The sequence below is a fragment of the Hesperophylax consimilis genome, chromosome 2 (assembly GCF_061612785.1).
Source record: "Hesperophylax consimilis isolate HC1 chromosome 2, BYU_Hcon_1.0, whole genome shotgun sequence".
NCBI classification, from domain to species: domain Eukaryota; kingdom Metazoa; phylum Arthropoda; class Insecta; order Trichoptera; family Limnephilidae; genus Hesperophylax; species Hesperophylax consimilis.
The window spans coordinates 27033983-27055773 of NC_142837.1; the positions used below are offsets into that span (position 1 = coordinate 27033983).

The 21791-nt window shown below is 32.0% G+C and overlaps 1 protein-coding gene across 1 annotated transcript in view; it reads left to right on the plus strand.

The window, feature by feature from the left end:
- Positions 1-21791, plus strand: part of Fur2 (furin-like protease 2) — a 116995-nt gene that overhangs the window by 38397 nt on the left and 56807 nt on the right. Inside the window, exon 3 of the mRNA XM_089643730.1 lies at positions 10258-10392. Within this exon, the coding sequence (XP_089499856.1) occupies positions 10258-10392 (135 nt within the window). The remainder of the gene's footprint in view (positions 1-10257; positions 10393-21791) is intronic.

Sequence of the window (21791 nt, forward strand, 5' to 3'; positions counted from 1 at the left end):
ATGTTTCGGCTTAAATATCTCATTGAATTTAATTATTTGTAGATTCCTTCTGTTCTAAAGTTTAAAGTTATTCAGTTAATGTTGGAATTTTCGTGTTTTTGGCGGGAACAGCGACGATTTGAATACACAGTTATTACATGCAAATTACATCCTATTAGTATAATTTTATCTGAATTTCTGTTTGGTGAAACAGCAAAAAATATCGAATAGTTAACTTCGGAGTCAATTTTTACAACTTTTTTTAACTGAAATAAAAATAGTGCTTCAGATATTCAGAACTATTTTCATCTCATTGCATCATTTTCATTGTGAGGTTTGCTTTGATGCATCAATAAGACTAAACGCAATACGATTTGCCAATATAGTATGCAGTGCGCAGCATCACATAACATAATTTTCTTGAATTTTCAAACAAAAATATTATTTCAATAATAGTTTAAATGAAACTTAAAACGAATCTAGTGATAATAAGGGAAGATATAATTAAAAAGGTGTTTAACTTCCAAAGCTTGCATATATTTAAAGCTTTTTTATTAAATTGAATGACGAAAATACTTTTAAATTTTTAATAGACTGGTGGCATTCAATTTAAAGTTGCCGATCCCCTGCATTGTAAGAGCAGCTGTTGATTTGCATCTCAATGTTCCGACTGTGCTCGTAAATCTGTCACTTGAGAAGCGCCGTACTGTAAATCTGAACTCCATAGTCTGTAGTCTGTACAGTCGGAGTACACTGTGCCTGTATAACATAGCAAGTGCATGACTCAAAATATTACGTCTGCATATATTATTGCTTGAAATGTTTCACGGAAGATCGAAAAGTTCAAGCGTTTTGATCAAATTTGCTACCCGAAGTTTCTAGCCGGATTCTCTGGTACTATTTGTCTGGTGACTAACTTAGTCGTAGAGAAACGAAACCAAAGCAAGGATGTTATTACTACATGATGCTTTTCCTAAAGTTCTACATTTAATGTTCAGACTTTCATTCACTGTTTTAAATGCTAGACACTCATAAACTTTTACTTGTTGCAACATATTCAAAGAAACAGAAATATGAATTTTCGGTTGTGATAGTAGATATGTGGCTTGCCTCTAGAAGGGCCTTTGTCAGTTTATCGATATATTTATAAATATATTGCGCTTTTGCCTCATAGATATAAGACAACCGCTAAGATAATCCGAATAAAAGGAGATGTTACTTGGAAGCGTGCTGACTGTTGCCGATCTGGGACCAAATTGCACGGACTATCAAAGCAACGACTGAATTAGAATGTTCTGCGTTTGATGTGAGAGTGGAAACAAAGGCGGGGTGTGGCCGCACATAAGGATGGCCAAAGGAAAGTACGGCGCCAAAAATATGTAAAAGCATTGTATTCAAGCAAAACATAAATTCATTTGAAACGTTCTCCATAAACCAGTTAAAAAACTGCAAGTATTTATTTTGTCAACGTAATCCAATAGTCTACAGATGCGCGCAAAGTTGATTTATTTGTCCCGCTGTCAATATTGCTTAGTTGCGCCTGATACATTGACCGGCTCGTCCTATTTTCCAAATTTTTAAATCAGAAAGTTTTCAACATGGGTAAAGTATTTAAATCTGCAATTAATTTTAATAAAACAGCTTTAACGTCATATGGTTATAATACATGTTTTATGAAACACTATGAGTATTTGTTAAAAAAAAATGATTGAAATATTTACTCTAACTAGAGTTTTAAAAAAAGTTCCACCGACTTCCACCACATGTTCTTTCTGGTTAGAAATTCCAGTTATTATTTTTAGTAATATAAAAACATTTAATTTATATCCCCCTCTGTTAAATCGAAGGCATTATTTTCAGGAATTCTTGGCGACACTGCTCTACAAAAATGAAGATTAAGAGAAAATAACTACATTGTCATATTTATAATGTTAAATGAACCGTTCAAAAATTCGAAAGTTAATTTTCAAGTTGTGTGAAATTTTTTTTCAAGATCTGTCAAGTAACTAGCCTGTAATGATATAATAACAGAACTTGAATAGGACTTTCACAGAACCCGAAAATGAACGTTGAAATTTTATGAATTGTTCAAATTTTCCGAAACAACCCGTCCTTAGAAGTTTCGTCATTTTACAGTTTAATCATAATTATGTGTTATAATTTCCTATCTTACTAATTCAAAATATATAAATAATTAAAAATTAAATGTATATATTTTTAAAACTAGAATGCCACAAGCACCTGACCCTAAATAACCCTAAATAGGTATTTCTCTGGAAGATTTTATTAGGTACTCTCCTCCCAAGCATTTCTGATCAGAATATAGAATAAAAATATTTTTGGAGTCGTAAATTGATCACAAGGCCAAATTTTTGTGTGCATTAATACGTCTGTATGAAAGATGCTGTCAACAATACTGGTGCAAGCGGTTTTATATTGAGAATGGTTCGTATCCCATACACAAACTTTTTAAATGCAAACATACTGGAGAGTGTCTGTTTGTGGATCTGATTTGTATCCGAATCTACAGTTTTATTCCGAGTTTGGTGAAATTTTGCGCACTTCATCTTTGACACAATAGTTGAACAAATTTAACTTTATTCATGGTATTTTTTTAATCAAAATCATTAACAAAATTCTATCCGATCAAAATTGCGAACGTAGATGGCGTCATGGATAGATTCGTCAATTTGTATTTATGTGTAGTGTAGGAGTCCCGAGTTTGAGTCTCATTTACTATAATATTATTAATATGTATTTATTTATTTATTTAAGGATAGATACAAAAGAAAGTACAAATTTCTTTCTATATTAAATAATTACTAATTTAGGTCGCACCTCATTTGATTTATGGTAGGCGAGTACCTCCAATGGCAGCACAGGGTGTTACCTCGCGGGCTCTGTCAGCCGTCAGAATTAGAAATGCATTTATAATGAGATGCAGTGTCGCCCGTGTAAATGCCAGGACTGAATTGACGAGACATATGTAATGTATGTGTGTGGGCGCTGGCTTTAGTTCAGGTGGGAACAAGTGTCATCCTGTCAAGTTGACTTCATTACTGCCGGGAATAAATGGAATCCCTATATAATATATAAAGTTTATGTAATAACAAAAACATAATAAGCTCTCGTGCACGCACTGTTGACGCAATTTTATGCATATCTCTCTACCATATGTTCCTGCATTCTTCCACCCAATAACCTGTTCCTGTCTGACAGTGTCGAGTACATATTTACATCTGTGACATATTAACAATTGTAAAAACTAATTTGTTTAAAATGCCTGTACCGTGAACATACGAAGTGCTCCTTTAGTGTGAATAATATTGAATCTTTAACGGAAACCTTTGCAGTGATTACCCCCCGCGCTGTCCCTCGGGGCCATGCGATTCGCAACAAGAAGACCAGTGGTGAGTCAGAATCCCTTCCCGATTCTAACTCTTGAAAAGTTATAATTATAATTTTTTTATATATATATATATTTTTAATATCATTATTTTAATATTACATTTAGTTATAGAAATCACTTATCACTAGGTGTGAAACGAGTGTTGAGATGGCAATTTACAAGTTGTTTGCTAACTGGGTTTTGTTTATATAATATTGTTAAAATGACAGATAAAATAAAATCGGTATTTTTTTTTAGATTATAAAATTCATGTTTGAATTTATTTTTTATTTATTTATTTTATTTATTTATTTTATTTATTTATAAAAATATGGCAAGAAATACTCCTGATGGATATGTTTATCGGAGGTAATTAATGATTTTACTTTTAAAGAAGTTTTGGTTTGCGTGTTTCTAATGTCAGTAGGTAGAAAATTGAATAGCCTAATAGCATTGTATTCAAAACTTTTTTGTCCATAGGAGGTTTGACAAACTGGGATGTTATTTTTTTTTACATGTGACTGTCTCAAAGCTCTAGTGCTTACTCGTGCTTCATACATATGGGTATTTTTAAATTGATGAATTAGGATATTTTTTTAGTATAATTTTTTCAGGTTACGAAAATTTAGTCTCTTAAAAATTAAATCAGTACAGTATCTTTTGTAGGCTCCAGGTAAGTATTTGTGGCACTACCCCAACTGATAATACCATATTGAAGAGACGATTGTGCAAGAGCACAGTAAACATGTTTCAGTTGTTTTCTATTTAAAATATCCCTAACATTTTTTAAAGAAAAATATGAGTTTCCTTAGTTTTGTCGTTAGGTTTGTAACATGTACATTCCATTTAAGAAGATCGTCTATTTGAATTCCAAGATATTTATTAGTATCAACTCTACTTATAGAAGGACAAGTACATGGGGTTATTACGGGGTTCATCTGTGCAGTTTGAGGCTTTGTTGAGACTGCAAGAGCTTATTTTGGCGATGGCGATGGCGAGTTGGCGATGGTATCTGATTAAACCGCAAACAAAAATTTCTTTAAAATGATTCTACTGTAACGGTTTATAGAGCAGTTCATCGTGGGACTGCATTAACTTACTCCCTGTTTCACTCTAAATCCTTTTCTTGTCGCTGAAAAATAATCTGAAACAAATAATAGTATCTTGCTTTTTTTATTTTTAAATTGATATTTCTACGCTCCATGGCTTATGATGGAATCGAAGACCAGAACTGAAACTAATTGCATTGAACTAGATATGCTAGACAAAAACAGCTGTGCTAATTTCAAGATGCCAATGCTCACATTTTTTTACTACTTTAGAAAATAGATTTTTTGCTTTATAATTAAAATTTTCTTATTTCAAGAAGACGTTATTTATCAGAGACAAGTTGCTTGTTGACATGACACACGTGATGGATATTTTTTCTGTTTGAATTACTGATGGAAAACGCTTTTATTGTCAGGTATGCAATTTTTTATTTAATTTTAAATTGAGACCTTCCATAAGCCACCAACAGGTGGTGCTCTTACCGACATGCCCGGCAGGCTTACGGTGACTTTTGCGCCCTTAAAGGCTTTATCTTTTGTTCCTCGTGGGAAATTAAGCCCAGTTGTAGAGCTTTTGTATACTGACACAAGCACAAACCATGTCCGTTGAAGCTAGTAGAATCTGTTAGCATCTGATGCTCTTATGTACACATAACGCAATCCACAGCCAACGTTTTTCTTTGTTTGTGGTTTGTTCAATTAAGTTTTATTTTATATTACATGTATTAAAGCAAGAGTTAGACGAGGGAACTTTAAATAAAATGGAAAGATCTTATAAGGCACAGCACTATTCTATTAACTTTGTTTTAAGTTGAGGGGCCTCTGTAGCGCAGTGATCAGGGCATTTAGTGTTGAATCGGGACGTTGCAGGTTCAACTCTCGCGCAGATCAGTAAGTAAGTAAATTAACATATAGTTTTTTTAAAAGTAAATATAAGTTAGCGGTCACAGATCTCGTGTTGCTTTTTAGACTGTGTTCAGTTTTGATGAAACTTTCGAGAAAAATGGTATTTCGTAAATTGATAAATAAAATGGAGAAAAGATCCATATATAATACATTATTAAACTCAGCCGGGAGATTTCCATGCAGGTACACTGTTATCTGCGATTATTACAATATTTTTGACCGAAAATAGTATTTTTATGATTGATTTTCGTGTAATTATAAATTATAGTTTTTGTAATAATAGTATTTTATAAATTTTACATTTTTAGTTTGATTTTAAGTTCTAAATTCTAGAACCAAAATCCTTGGGCGATGGCTGTAGGTATGTATATTCATTCACGTTTATTCTTTTTTATTCCCTTATTTTATTTAATCTTCATTGACAAAGTGGCTAGTAAATCACCACCGCTACTGGTCACACCGCGCTCCCCAGTCGAGATAAAATCAAGTTTATTAAGCTCTCTCTGCCGTACGTCAATTACGGAACTTTCAATATCTTAATTGTACGTAAGTAGGGTGAATGAACGTCAAAAGTAGAATGGATACCTTGGTTTTATAATTAATTAACGTGTGAAGGAATCTATGACAAGTTGCGAAAAACAACTCCAAGGAAGAAGATAATAATAATAATAATACTTGGATGACTTGTATAGCGCCGTTTTTGTGCAAAAACACCTCAAGGGCGCTGTACAAACTTATAATACATTTCTACAGTGATCTATGTTATTACTTAACTATTTATAGAGAAAATATACAGTACAATACTTACCTGGTAGGTCACTTGAGATTAACACTTAATTAACATTATCTAATTGTTTATTGGCGAAATTTAGATACAGGATTTAGGACTTAATTGAAAAATTGAATATAACTGGACTTTCTCTTAGGATTGGTATATTTAATTTAAGGGTACGACAGCTTAAAAAGGTAAGTTTTTAGTTTAGACCTGAATTCTGTTGGACTTGTTATGGATCTTAGTTCCGGAGGGAGTTTATTCCAAGCCTTCGGCCCAGATACTCCGAAAGCGCGATCACCAAACTTAGTATTTGGCTTGCGCATAGGTTCTATCAGTCTGCCTACAGCTGCTGATGTTGCTGATCTAAGCGTTGACTGCCTCAGACCAGTGTTTTCCGGGAAGCATAGTTCAGAGATGTAGGGTGGGGCCATTTCATTGATGGATTTAAACACCATCCAGCACAGTTTGCACTGGATTCTTTCAGGGCACTTGAGCCAGTGAAGGTTACGAAGGTGTTCTGAAATGTGCGAATATTTTGAAACCCCGGTTATGAGCCGTGCTGCTGCATTAAACACTGATTGAAGTTTGTCAATTTGATATTTTGGAAGGCTGTCATATATTCCGTTGCAGTAATCGAGACGTGAGACTACGTAAGAGTTAATAAGTTGTTTTGTTGCTTCTGAAGGAAGGTTTCTTCGGACAGACTTGAGTTGTCTTAGGTGAAAAAAACCGGTGCTTACAGTCCGATTTATTTGACTTTTAAACGAAAAATCTGAATCGAAATTGACATGGAGAAGTTTGACTGTTGTTTTTGGGATGATATCGCTGCCGGAAATAGTAATAGGTGTATTGTCTATGAAATGTTGACGTTTGTTTGTGGCTACCCAGAGAAACTCAGTCTTAGATGGATTGAGCTTCAGTTTGTTTGAAGACATCCAACGAGTTATCGCTGGACCTGATGTGGACAGAGTCCGCTGAAGTAACTCAAGAGATGTACGCCTGGAGCTTAATCGAAGCGATGGGTTACCAACCCGAAGGTCACAATTACATTCAATGTGTTTATGTAATTTTGAAGATTTAAACCACATTTTTCAGTCTTACACGGTGATGATTATTTCTCCATTTACATACGTGTTGCTGCTCATTCGTCGTGTTTTCTCTGTGTTGACAAATCTCTCGCTTTTCCACATTCATATTTATGCAAAAGTTAATAACTAAACTAAAAAAGCAGGTCTGCTCGCGTTCATACAAAATTGCAAAAACCTGCAATAGTTGTAGATGAGACATGTTAACATTAAGTATCAATGTACGAGAATAACGATAATTTTTGCTAACCTTTCCGAGGGATTGATTTAATTAAAATTAGGTATCGAAAGTTATAAATGAGTTTACAACCATACATTTGGTAATAATGATCATTATTTTAAGTATGTTTAAGTCAAATAATTACTTAATGGTGATTAAATTTTATGATACCACGACTCTATTCTTAAAACAACATTTTTTTAATGTGAAAAAACATCATTCTTTATTTTGAATGTTCTGTCTTCACTGTGAAATAGACCCATGATAGAGAAATTTAATCGCCTTGTTGAATTGGAAGTCTAAATTAATCAACTGGGATTGTTAAACATAACATGTTATCGAAAGGTGAAAGTGCGCTCGACCCTTTGTATTCGCTTGGGCCCATTTATTTAAAATTCCGCAAATTAGGGAAAAAACATTTTTAATAAACCCGAATCAAAAATAAAGTCTCCGCGGAAAGTTATCCTACCATTTTCATATTCAATTCAAATAACTGGGTATTTAAAAATAAAACTCAAATATGTTATTTGTTTCAAATGGTTTAAATTATTCAAATACCTGCGTCAGGCGTGACTCTGAACATGATTAATTAATACCTTTATTTAACTATTATAATAGAAGAGTTTATTCCAGAATCTATGCAGTGATAGTATAATGCAATAATTCCATATTTTAAAATATCAGACAAATAATAAGAATGCATAGATAGGCACACAAAATGCGGAATTGAAGTGAAAATTGTGCGCAAGCATCCCTTTAAGAAAGAAACATATCCCGTCTCCAGAGGATATACCTATATGTAAAACTGTTTGTAAAAAGTTCACAAACTGTTCTACTAACCTGTTTTCGTACAGATACTAATAATTAACATTTTTTAATTACTGAAACATATAATCTACGTAAACTGTAATTAAACGTAAAATGTATATATGAGAATAGAAAAGAAATAAAAAGTAAATAGAATAAAAGGATTCATCGAAATAAATCTGCTGAAAACTTTGAATTCGATTATCTCAGAACGCAATGTTGGCGATAACTTCTCTTTTCCACCCAATGCTTCAATTAATGCAGGGATTAATTATAAATAATTCAATAAATCACATAATAAATAAAGTAATTACATACCCTCAAAAATTATCTCGTAAACAATATCGTTAATTGTACGTTAAATTATATATACATTAAAATTTAATTTAGTGAAAAATGATATTAATTATTTTACTCTTCAATACCTCACGGTCGACGTAATAATTACCGGATGTAAAGGGTTAAGTTCTCATAAACGACCTATTCCATCCATCTTTTAATCCTCTCATTCACTTGGTCTACTCGTACATAAGGATCATAATTAAATCCAATTGTAAAGCCAGCATCATTTGCTTTAATGATTGATCGGAGAGGTAAATTCAATTAAACGAGGGTTCCAATAATTCATTAAGTACTAGGATTTAGTAAAATTAGCATACCCATAAACTTCCGTATTATTATATTCTGACGGGAGAACCCACGTACCGGAATCATATTTGATCCCAGTAAATGGCATAAACGTTTCCGTGTTATTTTCCGAGATCACAGCTTAAGACCCCGCAATTTGAATTCCCACACACATAATATAACATATATCGCTTGAACACTTTTTTTAAGCTCATAAAAAATATAACATGTCATTTTTGAAGATAATCTTTACAATTACCTACTTTTACCTGCTTCATACTGTTTATGTTAGTCACTCTTCTAGAATAGTTGTATATATGTATATTTATATATATATTTATATATTTTAACTGGGTTAAGTAGGTAAGGTTAGGTTAGGTTAGGTTGAAAAAAAAATGCCATCGTTTTTAATGACTTTATATCACTTTTTAAAAGTGTGTTGAATAGTCACTGTGTTGAGTTAGCACGGAACCGTTCAGAGAGCCAAATTATAAAAAAATAGAATAATCTCTATTCATAGGCCGAGTAGGAGATTTCGAACTTTAAAGCAGTTTTTATAGGCCGGTTACTTTATTTTTTCTGGGCTTATAAAAATACTCGATCATTTCAAAGGCCAAGTTTGTTCTATTCGCAGCATCTGAATTATTTTTACGCCATAAAATTATCTAAAGACAAAACACATTCTAGTCATAGAATGTAATTTTGTAATACTTTCTGGTCCTTCGCATTAAGTAGGTTATAGGAATGAAAAAAATCACAGCGTTTCTTTAAATGCCACTAAAGACATTTGTGGAGAGATTTTTGTTTTATTTTAAATAAATCGTGTTTCATTAAATATTTTCACAGCAGAATACTCATTGATTATAATCTTTTTTTTATATTAGTGCGCTCCCTACAACATTCGTATTTACATATCTTCCTTTCAAACCATCTTCAGTAATATTCTTCTTATTTTTGAACGCTTACTACGAATACTTCAAGATATTCTTCAATGCTTTCTAAATAATCACAATGTTCCGTATTTATTTTTCTTAACACTTAAGAAAATAACTCATTTTTATTCATGTGTTTACACATTTAACTAGTTCAACTACCCGGATCTGGTCAAGACTTGGGTTGAAAAATAACAGAATCCGTTTATATTATTTGAAGTGACAACATCTGAATGACCTGATTCTGCCATCTCACCAAAATCCCTGTTCTATTCCCCTTCCTTTTTACTTCAGCCCCATAGATAATATACAGGTTTCTGGGTTTTGGACATATAAATACATATACATTTTTTTGCTTCGTCCAGCTTAGAACGAGCTTTAAGGTTTACTTGTGTGAAATGGTTTGTATCACTTTTAAAACAGATAAATACAAATCTTTTCAGTTTATTATTCAGATGCAATATTAGTTTGTTTGTTTATTTCTTACAGAATGGTGGTGCTAAAGATGGACTGGACATGAACCTTGGACCCGCGTGGCAGAAAGGCTATACGGGCAAAGGAGTGGTCGTGTCTATCCTCGACGATGGCATACAGACGAATCACCCTGATCTCGCACAGAATTATGTGAGCACAATTTCATTTCTTCTAGTTTTTGTTATTTTCCTAAACTTTTTGAGATATCTGAGCCAAATTCGCTTCTCTGAAATTAACTTATTCTGCATAACGAAATTTTCTGAAATTGAATTATATTATAACTTGTTTGATTGACGTACTAAATCCTTACTTTTATATTAAGTGAATCTTTTATTATATCTGATTATAAAAAATTAACTCAATTTATCATAGTAATAATCTTTATCTAAAAGTACATGTTGAATAAAGTGTACAGTGGTTTGTTAATTATATACATTAAATGAACAATAGAAAATAATATTTAAGAGCAGGTAATAAATACATAAAGAATAGAAATGCACAGTTACACTTTGAAGTTTCTCATGTCCCGCATCACTAGACTAGCCTGTGTTGACGTAGTCATAGTTACACGTTGAGGTTTCTCATAACCCGCCTCAATAGGCTAGCCTGTGTTGAGGCAGTCATAGATATACGTTGGGGTTTCTCATATCCCGCATCACTAGACTAGCTTGTGTTGACGTAGTCATAGTTACACGTTGAGGTTTCTCATAACCCGCCTCAATAGGCTAGCCTGTGTTGAGGCAGTCATAGATACACGTTGGGGTTTCTCATATCCCGCCTCACTAGGCTAGCTTGTGTTGAGGCAGTCATAGTTACACGTTGAGGTTTCACATAATCCGTCTCACTAAGCTAGCATGTGTTGAGACATTTTTCAAATTATTTTATAATACCTGTGAGTATACACTGTAAAATATGTTCGCTGGATCATTTGGTAAAATAATTAACTTCGGTTTCGGGTAAAAGCACTGGTGAAAGCCCAATCTTTACTCTTAATCCAATTTCTTTTAAATTTTATTCTTTTAAACGTTTGAAATTTTTCGGTGAATGACAGTTTTTGTGCTATCTGAAAGAATGTCAAAAATTCTTGTCGTAAAGTACCTAAGGTTGACCAAAAGTGGTATGAGTTAAAGGAATTTTGAGTAAATCTTTGTTAGTATTTCGAATAGAGAGATAATTTCTTTCTTAGTATTTATGTATGTTTGTATAAAGATGAGCGAGGGTTGCGTTTATATCTGCCGAATGCCAAACACTCTCATAATATTATTGATTGAGTTAGGGTTTGTAATTAGTGTTAGCCTAAGGAATATTTTGAATACAGTTTTCTGTGCCTTTATGATTGGCTCAAGTGCCACCTCCCCGTGCTCAATAAAAGATTGACAAACCGCGAAAATCTTTTTCACGTGTTGCAAATCGAAAAAGTTTCGTACAGTTCTGAAAAATTGCATGATTTTATTTCTTTATTAAGAAAAGACAAACATTCCCGGGTTACGAATAACCTTACAATATTTGAAAATTTCCTACTGCCACCACAGAAAGGGGAAAATGTTCCTTCTGTTGTGATGGAGGGCTTATCCAGCTGAGGAACAAAACACACTAAGCCTGGGTGGGACCCAAAAGCGATGTCAACTCAGCCACTGATCGGTCATTAATGAATTGACGTAAAATTACTTTGTTAACACTAACTTATTAGATGCAACATCTCCATGCTTTGAGAACTATGTTCTCTTTATAAGGATGAGATAGTAAAGTTAAATATAGAATATAATTTGGAGAGGGGTTAGAGAGCGGGGACAGGAACAAACCCAAATTGGCAGAAGAATAAAAGAAGATATTTAGGGAATTACATGTTCGGTAGAGGTGAAAAATGGTTAAGCGGGAATATAGGTACCCAAAATTGAATTGCTGACAATTTTGTTCTGACCATGAATTATTAACACTTCCTAATTTCTAATGTTTATAAATGATTTATCAACAAAACCTTGTAACTTGTATTGAATATTTTTAACCCTGTATTAATATCAATGATTCGTCGATCATGTTCTGATAAATGATTTGCAAATTCCAAGTCATTATTGCTATTTCGAGCTCTGAGACATTCTTTAAGATGTAGGTATTTCTAAATAGTTTTCCCAATATACTAAATAATTACAATCGTTTAATTTAATTTTATAAATTCCTAATTTATTAGTAGGATTATGGATATCTTTTCATTTTATTGTTATTATAAAAAAACTCGTTGAATTGTATCAGATATTTATTTTTTGAAATAATTTTTGACATATAAATAAAATTCTATGACATTGTTTATTTAAATATTTTAACCCAGGTTAAATATATGTTTTCAATCGTAACGAATAAAGTTTTTTTAAATTAAGTAATTTCACTATTAATTAATTACGCTATCACAAAGTATAAACCTACGAGTACCTTTAGATTCTTTAGCAAAACTTTTCTTTAAAACATCAAATTAACTTTCGAAAACACGAAAGTGTGAATCTTCAATCGGCTTTTCTAAAAGCTGAATAAGCTTGATTCATTTCAGAGCAGATTAAATATTTCATTTAACTCTTGCAGATTAACTATAATTCCTTTCATTTATATAAAGTTTTATCAATGACCACATTTTATGTTCAGTTCCATTGAAGTATTCAACTAACTTTCATTCGCTATTTGGCAATTAGTCTACATATAGAAAATATACGATTAACAAATCGCGAAATTTTGAGGAACTTTTTGAATACATTGTTTGCATCAAAATCGGAATTATAATTAAGTAATTTAATACACCTTCTCAAATGTAGTTAATCCCTCTATACGAATATTTAATTGCATTTATAATTACTGTTTTCGTAAATAATAAAGTCAGCAAGCTACGCCTGGTAAGTTCATAACAAATAAAAATCAAAATGACTAAAAAACGTTTTAATGGTCTTTTATCGATTGTGCAATAATTGAAAAATTCTAGGTTTTTACTTCATTAATAGCATTACTGACGGCCGGCATAGTCCAGTGGTAACGCATTGGACTGCCATTCCGAAGGTCGCGGGTTCGAACCCGGCGTGTGCAAATAAATTTTATGTGATTAATTTGTGTTATTTCACAATTAATTAATTAAAATAATATATAGTATATTTGCGGCACGTTCCAGAGTGGAAGATACTACCAGTATCGCCCTGGTGTAAGACCACCATTCAGAATTGAAACGTTGCTCCAAATGGCTTTAGCCGTGTTTAGTGACTAGATCTGAATAGCCAGGTACTTCCCCACCTTCCTCTTTCCCTTCCCCACTTACCTTCAGCCTCACATCATCCCCCAATTGGGGATGCCATAGTCTCACTGGCTCCAGACGGGAGCAGTTGGGACTCTTGTGAGGTATTCACTATAAAAAAAAAAAAAATTACTATTCGAATATTTAATTGCATTTATAATTACTGTTTTCGTAAATAATAAAGTCAGCAAGCTACGCCTGGTAAGTTCATAACAAATAAAAATCAAAAAACTAAAAAACGTTTTAATGGTCTTTTATCGATTGTGCAATAATTGAAAATTTCTAGGTTTTTACTTCATTAATAGCATTACTTCGATCAGTCCATAACTAGTGTCTAGGAAAGATATATTTTTCCCGTTTTTTAGTACTTATATCATTTGGTTTCTCCTGAAGTTAATAATAAGCCACGCAAAGAGAAACCCAAGCAGGTAGGTGCGTCTAACAAATAGTCGAAAATTCTAAATTGTATGTGTCGCAAATATCGTGTAATTTTATTCTAATTGAATAATTACGTGAGTACTATCAATCTATTCATCACGCCGAGTCCATTATTCACCAAAATGGCAACAAATTAATTACGTTTCACATCACGAGAAACAATTATGTATGATTGCTTATTATTTTTGAAGTGGTCTCTTTGATTGTTTTAATATATTTTAATTGCGTTCTGCTTTCAAAATACATTGGTTAAATATTGTTTGAATATATTTTAGTTGCGTTCTGCTTTCAAAACACATTGGTTAACTATTGTTTTAATATATTTTAATTGCGTTCTGCTTTCAATACATTAGTTAAAATATTGTTTTAATATATTTCTCCCTGGGTTAGAACTATAAAATGATTGTTTTGTAGCGAAATTTTTGTAATATGCATTTTCGCTAATTGTTGACCACACTAAGCAAAAACCTTAATCTCAAATGTGAAGTAATACAAAGTGACAGAAGATTTATGGTTTTCAACCTTTCGGATTTTTAAATTTTTTCTCGGTCCTTTGGTTAGAAATTTGTTTAATTAAAATTAAAATTTAAGTTAAGCAAAATTTACTTAACCTGGATAAAATGTTTTTTTACAATAATTTATTAAAATATTTGTCCCCCACCGGCTTAGCTTAAATATGAGCTGCCTCACTGTAGTAGGTACCTATAATTATTATGTAATATCACTAGTTCATAAAATGCTGCCGCGAGTAAACTATAATTTGTAGGTTTTAATTAATGAATAATATTGAACCTTAAAATGATTGCTTCGTACGAAAATGTTGAATTATGATCATATCCTTGTGGCCTTGTGGAAAAACCGTACTGAGATTTTTAATTGATATTTTTCCCTTATTTTATGATGAACTTTTTCCTCCCGTTATTCATTTAAGTCTTTCTCTCCCATTTATCTTCAGCACACTATTAATTTTATCTCATTTTTATCTCTCCCCCATCTATATATTATAATTTTCTTATTAATAAAAGGCTCGGTAGCCGTAATTGAGCGCTTAATGAGAAAATATAATTCACCGCTTCCTCTTATAAAAGACCGCGTTTATTCTTTTTAATTAAAAGTTAATTTAATACTTCCCCCCAATCCCAATCCCAATTCCAACTCCGAACACCAAATACTTTAGGTTAAGAATCTTTTAAAAGTTGTACTTATAAACTTTTTATCTTACTTTCATAGTGAAGATTTTTCGGTTAATGGAATTGTGTAAGTTCATCCCAAATAATAATTATTTTTTTAATATTAAAACCTGATATATTTTCAAAATTAACAAGTGAAAGAAGGTTGAACTCTTTGAATTTTCTTACATTAATAGGTTAGACTAATCTTTCAGTAAACAAACTTATGTACCTAGAACAAGTTTGAGATATCCTTGTCGAGTTATCTTTTGGAAAAGAACAGATCTGAATAAACAAAATGGCCTTTTCCCTTTTCAAGAGTGAAAAACTCGAGAGATTTATACGGCAGGCTGTATAAATAGCGATTCGTTAGATGACACCCAGTGGGGTAACGACTAACGGCCGCTAATAACGGATAGTGTCCAAACACAGAATTATGATACTCAAAGAATGAATAATATATAATACTCTTTGTTATTATTTTTTGAGGGAAGTAGAAGTCAGATTCATAGTTTATTGAAGACGTTGTTTTAATATTTAGTTGTATATTTTACGGCGCAATAAATTACGAATTAATGAACTTTCTTATGTAATTACAATTATTGTCTCCATTGGCATGGTAAATAATATCCTATTAAGAATATAATTAATATTACCGTATGGTACCTGCTTGTCTAGATAAAATATTAAAAATATTTTTAAATTGATAGATAAATGGCGCTGATGGAAAAAAAGAGTGATTGTGGCACCGAACCAAAATGCTTGGTAATATTATTAGGACAAAAGAACCTCTCCCACAAATTATTAAAAATATATTTTAAGCATTTTTCTGTTATATTTTTCAGTCCATGTTGATTTGGCTACCTTTTTGCTCAGGTTTAAGGTTCCAGCAACAAATAAAATATTTATGATCAAATATAATAACCCCTGAGGAGATTAAATTATTTCAGCGCACTAATAAATTTACTAATGTACAAAGATCTATCTCATCTTCTTATTACAAACGTATTATTTTACGATTTCTATCAATCAATTAATATTTCTAAATTTCTTTCTCCGAGTTTTCCCGTTCTGTGGACCCGCACCTAGCGACGCAGCCTCCTAACAACATAACGGCGAGTCGTTGTTATTCATTTTCTTTTGTGAAGAGTAATGACGCCCCGGGGGAACTACACGGAATACAAAAATTAAATAAACAACGGGGAAATTTGACACGACAGGAACACGTTTTGAATGCAGGATTATCACCCAAAAAATTATGTGCTCGGAAAGAAACATAAATGGAATCGATAAATTCTACTTTCGAGCAAAATATATTTATTTATTTTGCTCGAAAGTACAATTTTCCTAATAATAAAATAATATTACGTGATCCTCAGTAAAATATCTTTTCGAATTGATCAAATCTTATCGTACAACTATTTTCACGGAAGGATGCAATCGACATACGATGAAAAATTCCGCTTATCTCGGTAACTCTTTATTTAGCATTAGGCTGGACGTCAATCGACCGACATCATAACGCTAACCAGCTGGTCATCGATTCTCGACGAAGACATTCCACTCGAACAACGAGTGGTTCGACCCACCGCATAGCGAATCGCGTGGCACTACAGCTCTTCACTCATTCACTTAAATACTACCGCAATCGGCTGACATAGCTTGGCACTATTTCAAACATAACAACCATTAACTTAAGGCCAAAATAATCAACAAAACTAAACAATTATTTTTTCCATCAAAAGGTATAGCAAGTACGGATATGTGCTATTTTATTTATTTTCTTTTCAAATTATAAAATGTAGGCCAAAGAGAGTAATAGATTTTTCACAAGCTTAGAGGCCAGTACGGCAATTATTTGCGACTTTATGTTAATCACTAAAAAAATAACATGGCATTATCTGCCATGAAAATATGATGACATATAAAATTTAAATAAATTGAATTATTAACTTATTACCAACTATTTTGATGGGCTTAAATTTAATTTTAAAAGACTGATTTACGTTGGAACTCAAATTTGTCGTATATAAATTTTAAATTCCGACACAAAAACGCCTTTTGTACAACTTTTTATTTTTAAATTTATATTTCATTGTGTTTTCATAATCGTGAAAAATGAAATTCTTTAATGGCCTATATTTTATAATGTAAAACACAGATAAATAAATCAGCACATATTCGTTCATTTGCTATACCTTTTGATTTAAAGAAATATTTTTTAGTTTGGTCAAGTATATTGGCCTTTAATAATCCAAATTTATGTTTTGCATAAAGTACGCCGTGCAACCGTTCCTAAATCCGACGCACTAATAAATATGATTAATCCCAGCAAAATGTTCCATTCTCTGATATCTCTTCCACCTTACAGCAGACGATACGATACAACCGGACAATTTTCTCTGTCTAAAATAGCTTTAAGCCACAATAGTGCTATTATAGCACAAATTAAAATATAGCCTTTAAAAGTTACTAACTTTTCGAAATTTCAATGTTTTCAGTAGTTTTCAGGCACAATAGTTGAATTGTTTGTATTTAGAAAATAATATTCTTCTATGGAAAAAAACAGTTTGAATTGAAAAACGTTTTTTCATTTTTTTACTTCTACCATTAGGTAGAATCACCTCCCGAAGTTTGTGCACTTTACGCCCGGACAATCTGTATAAAAATGACGTATTCAATTTTTCAACATATTTCACAAATCTCTGATATTCCAGGTCATCCAATTATACTCCTTATAAAATCCAGAAAGAAATTACTGCAATTGAAAATATGTTTAATTTTAAAACGTTAATGTTAAGTGTGTGATTGTTTACACCTACATTAAAAAAATATTTGAAAATATGTTCGCCAAATTCAGCTGTGTATTTATATTTGTAAAATTATTATCTTATTTACAGGAATTTATTTGTAGTAATTTCGATATTCATTGCTCGTTTTTAATAGATTATGATTAATCCACTTCAAGCAAGGCTTTTAATTTGAAAAAACTCAAGATTTTTTACAATAAAATGTGCGTCGGCGTATCTTGTTCCTTTGATACGAGACTAATTCGGAATTTTTTTGACCTTCGTTCTTTGATGTCGATAATCTCGATTGAAGTGTCGAGTGATTTGAGAGCAGATTGGAGTTCTTTCCAAGCGGCTTGATGTTGATATCGAAAGTGTCACTATCTTTTGATGGTGCCGAGATCGAGATGATAAAAGAACGAGTAGGTACATAAGAAGCTGCGGTACCTAGATTTATTTTAAGAGTAGAAAGGATTATCTTTTTAGCCCTATAAAACGTATAATCTGAAGTGTATTCTGTTACTAGATCGGATTATTATCTCGGTAATTAATTAACCAACCTACTGCCACTTTTTCACATAAGGTATTTTATTTGTTGTATCTTCCAAATTTAATTATGTTAAAATAATATGTACGTAATAATATTTATGCCTCGAAAAATTGCACTAATAACTACCTTTTTAATTGCCTATGGGTTTTTTTTTTAAATTGGTGTATTTTAAAATTAATTTATTAATTTTATGTTAGGTTCCGGACTGATTTGTATTTTGGTGTTAAAAAATCAATTTCCCTTGGGATAGCAGCAAATATAAATTTCGTATTCGGAAAGCGTAATAACTATAACCTTCGCGAGTACATTTTGATATATTTTTTTACGAATAATTATTACTTTTTTTTGCTAGAGCAATCCCGATGTGTTACACAAATCAATTAAAATTATATGTTTCACATACAATAAAAATATAGAATACGTAGAACAATTAAACAAAACAAACAAGGATATACAATTATACATATAAGTACAAGCCCAGGGTAGGAATTTTCAGAATGGTGCTTATCCGGTCAAACATTGTTAAAAATAAATTATGGATGATTACGAATGTAGAGAAAAAAGGAGTTCAAAAATAAACAAGACAATACAAAACATGACAAGATATTTGCACATTTTCATTATTAGATATACAAAAAAAAAATTACGTATTATATTGAAATTTTGTATCACGCTAGCTGATTTTATATATATATCTGGTTGATTATAATTAGTAATTTGTAGGATGGTGGTCGTGCTTTCATGTTTAGAAAGGATTGTGATTGCAAGGATATCGGAAACTGAGTGTCCCACGAAAGACCGAGAACATTTCTGAGATGTTAATTTTTGATCACCTCCAGGTCAGCAGCTATCAGTTTCTTTGCGCCAAAGCTCCAGACACAGCATAGTCTGAAGCTTTGCTCACCTTATGAATTCTAAAAACACTTGAGAGAACAATCTCAGATAAATGACTTGCTTTAATAAGTTATTTATTATTTAATTAAACGATTTTTCACTTCCGTGCTGCTTTTTCTCTTCTGTCGGCTGTGGGTGTAAAAAATGCTCACCGTGAATATCGAGATTCTCATTTGTAATATTGCCGATTTCATCTCCCGTTCTGTGGAGTTACCTGACGTCTGTAAATATGTCGAAAGACGCCCAACAATGGCTCAGCAAGGATGCGAATTTGAAGAGTCGTCCTGAAGAAGCCATGAATAAAATTATTCACGTCTCCTTCCCTTTGAGGGGAGCATTTCTCCACGCTTTGAATATTTATTCCGAGGAAACGGGATTTTTATAATTGTGTAAAATCTCACCGAACACCCGAGTGCCACTCTTTATATAAAATTTGCGCGTCATTTTGTTTTACTGCAGGTGAGCTGGATGCAAATTTATGTGATTTCTACCTGCTACTATTTTATTACTTACCGAGTCCATAAAATACATAGTTACATTGGAGTTAAAACGCTTAGTGTAAATTGGAAGCAACTTTAAAATAAACATCAACAAAATTTCCATATTTCTGTCCTATTGTTTTTCCGACTTAGGCTCCTGAGCAGGCTAAACACAGAGCATTATAAATAGACCACAATTCTTCTTGCTTTCATTGAATATCCTTAAATGCCTCGTATTAATAGCAGCTCACAAAGGCCACCCTTGTATAAATAACTTTTCTTTCTCAGGTTTAGAGATTCGGCTAATGTGTACGAGTCCCTGCTTAGCTAGACACCCTTAATATTTTATTCATCGTCTACAAAACACCGCCTGAATTAGCAGTTACCTTTTGTAAACATCATTGTAATTTTTATCCGAGGCTAAAAACAAGTAAAACGTTCATTCAAACTAAATGTGATCAATCAATTCCTTTAAAAAAATCATGTTCGATGAAAAAGTACTAAAACATCGCATTGTTCTTTCGACAAAACCGTGTTATTTTTCCAATTTTAAACGTTTTTTTGTTTTTTTATCGAGTGGAACTTTTTATTTATTTATTTTAAAAAAAATTACCTTGGTTTATAATTACTGAAAGATAAGTACTTTATAAATTTTTTCGGTATACATATTTCTCTTTTGGAAATTAAACTTAGTTTCAAAATAATTTCTACCCGACAGCGATTTACGTTGGGGTAGACGGTGAAAGATGTTTTAGTTTCGTTTTTATTCAATCAAAGAACGATATTAATTCAACTTATAAAACGATCACTTTGCCGCCATTATGGACTTTCTTTTATATGTATTTATTTTTATTTTATTTTTATTTCTATATATAATTTACAGTTTCACATAATTATTTATATTTATAAATGATACATTTCAAACTTATAACTATAATATGTTGTGTGTAAGGTAGGTTTGAGAAGGTGATGTAATATTGTATGTTTCGTGAACACCTTGAATTGAAAAAAAAAAATAAAAAACACCTTAGATTGAAACTTAAGTTTCGTTCCAATCTATATACGCATAAATAAAAATAAATGACTTATCTTGTGCATTTAAATAATTTTTTTTTGTAGTCATTTTTAAAACAAATTGTAATTTCCATCATCTGTGCCTTAAAGTGCTTCTAAAAAATATTTACTATTTTCGGTTCTAAGCGAAGATTTCTTAAAAATAAAGTTTATACTATTATTGAAATCTGACTGAAGTTTTTATTCAATTTACCACATTTAAATTCTTGATATAATCGGCCTTGCATTTGAGAGGTACATTATGTAAAATGAATACTTCTAATATGTGTGTTGTTTATTTAATAAGTATACCGCCAGTTAGATGACTACCAACTTGACCTTTGTCAAACGTCAGAAAAGTATTGTGTGTACCTTTAGTTGTGAGTGGTTAATTTATGCGTCGGTTTGTTATACGTCGTTGCGCAGAAAACAAGTTAAAAAAACCGCCCCCCTCCGCTTATTGCTTATTGCTTATCAAATTGCTAAAATGTTGCTTGCTGTGAATCTTTATGGGTCCGCGCGCAGCTCGATGAATACGCAATTATCGCATTATCTAAAAAAAATTAAATGCAAATGTTACCACATTCATTCCTTTCCCTTCATTGTGGTTATGCCTACAGTGCATCATGTAGAAATCTCCTATCAGTGCTGGGAGAAAATGGGAAGTCCTATATCCTATATTGAAGTATAATTCAAAGCATATAAGTCCATCAAAATTCTTTAAAAATCTTTATTGAAAACCATCGCACCCTAAATAATGACCTTCTTTTAAGGTTCAACATCTATAAATGGTTTTTAATATACATTAAAACCCATTTGTTTTTAAAATATGTGTTGCATAAAAACAATGATATATCATTTTGTCACACACTATAGGTACGTAAGCAATTCCTTATTTCTGTCAACATC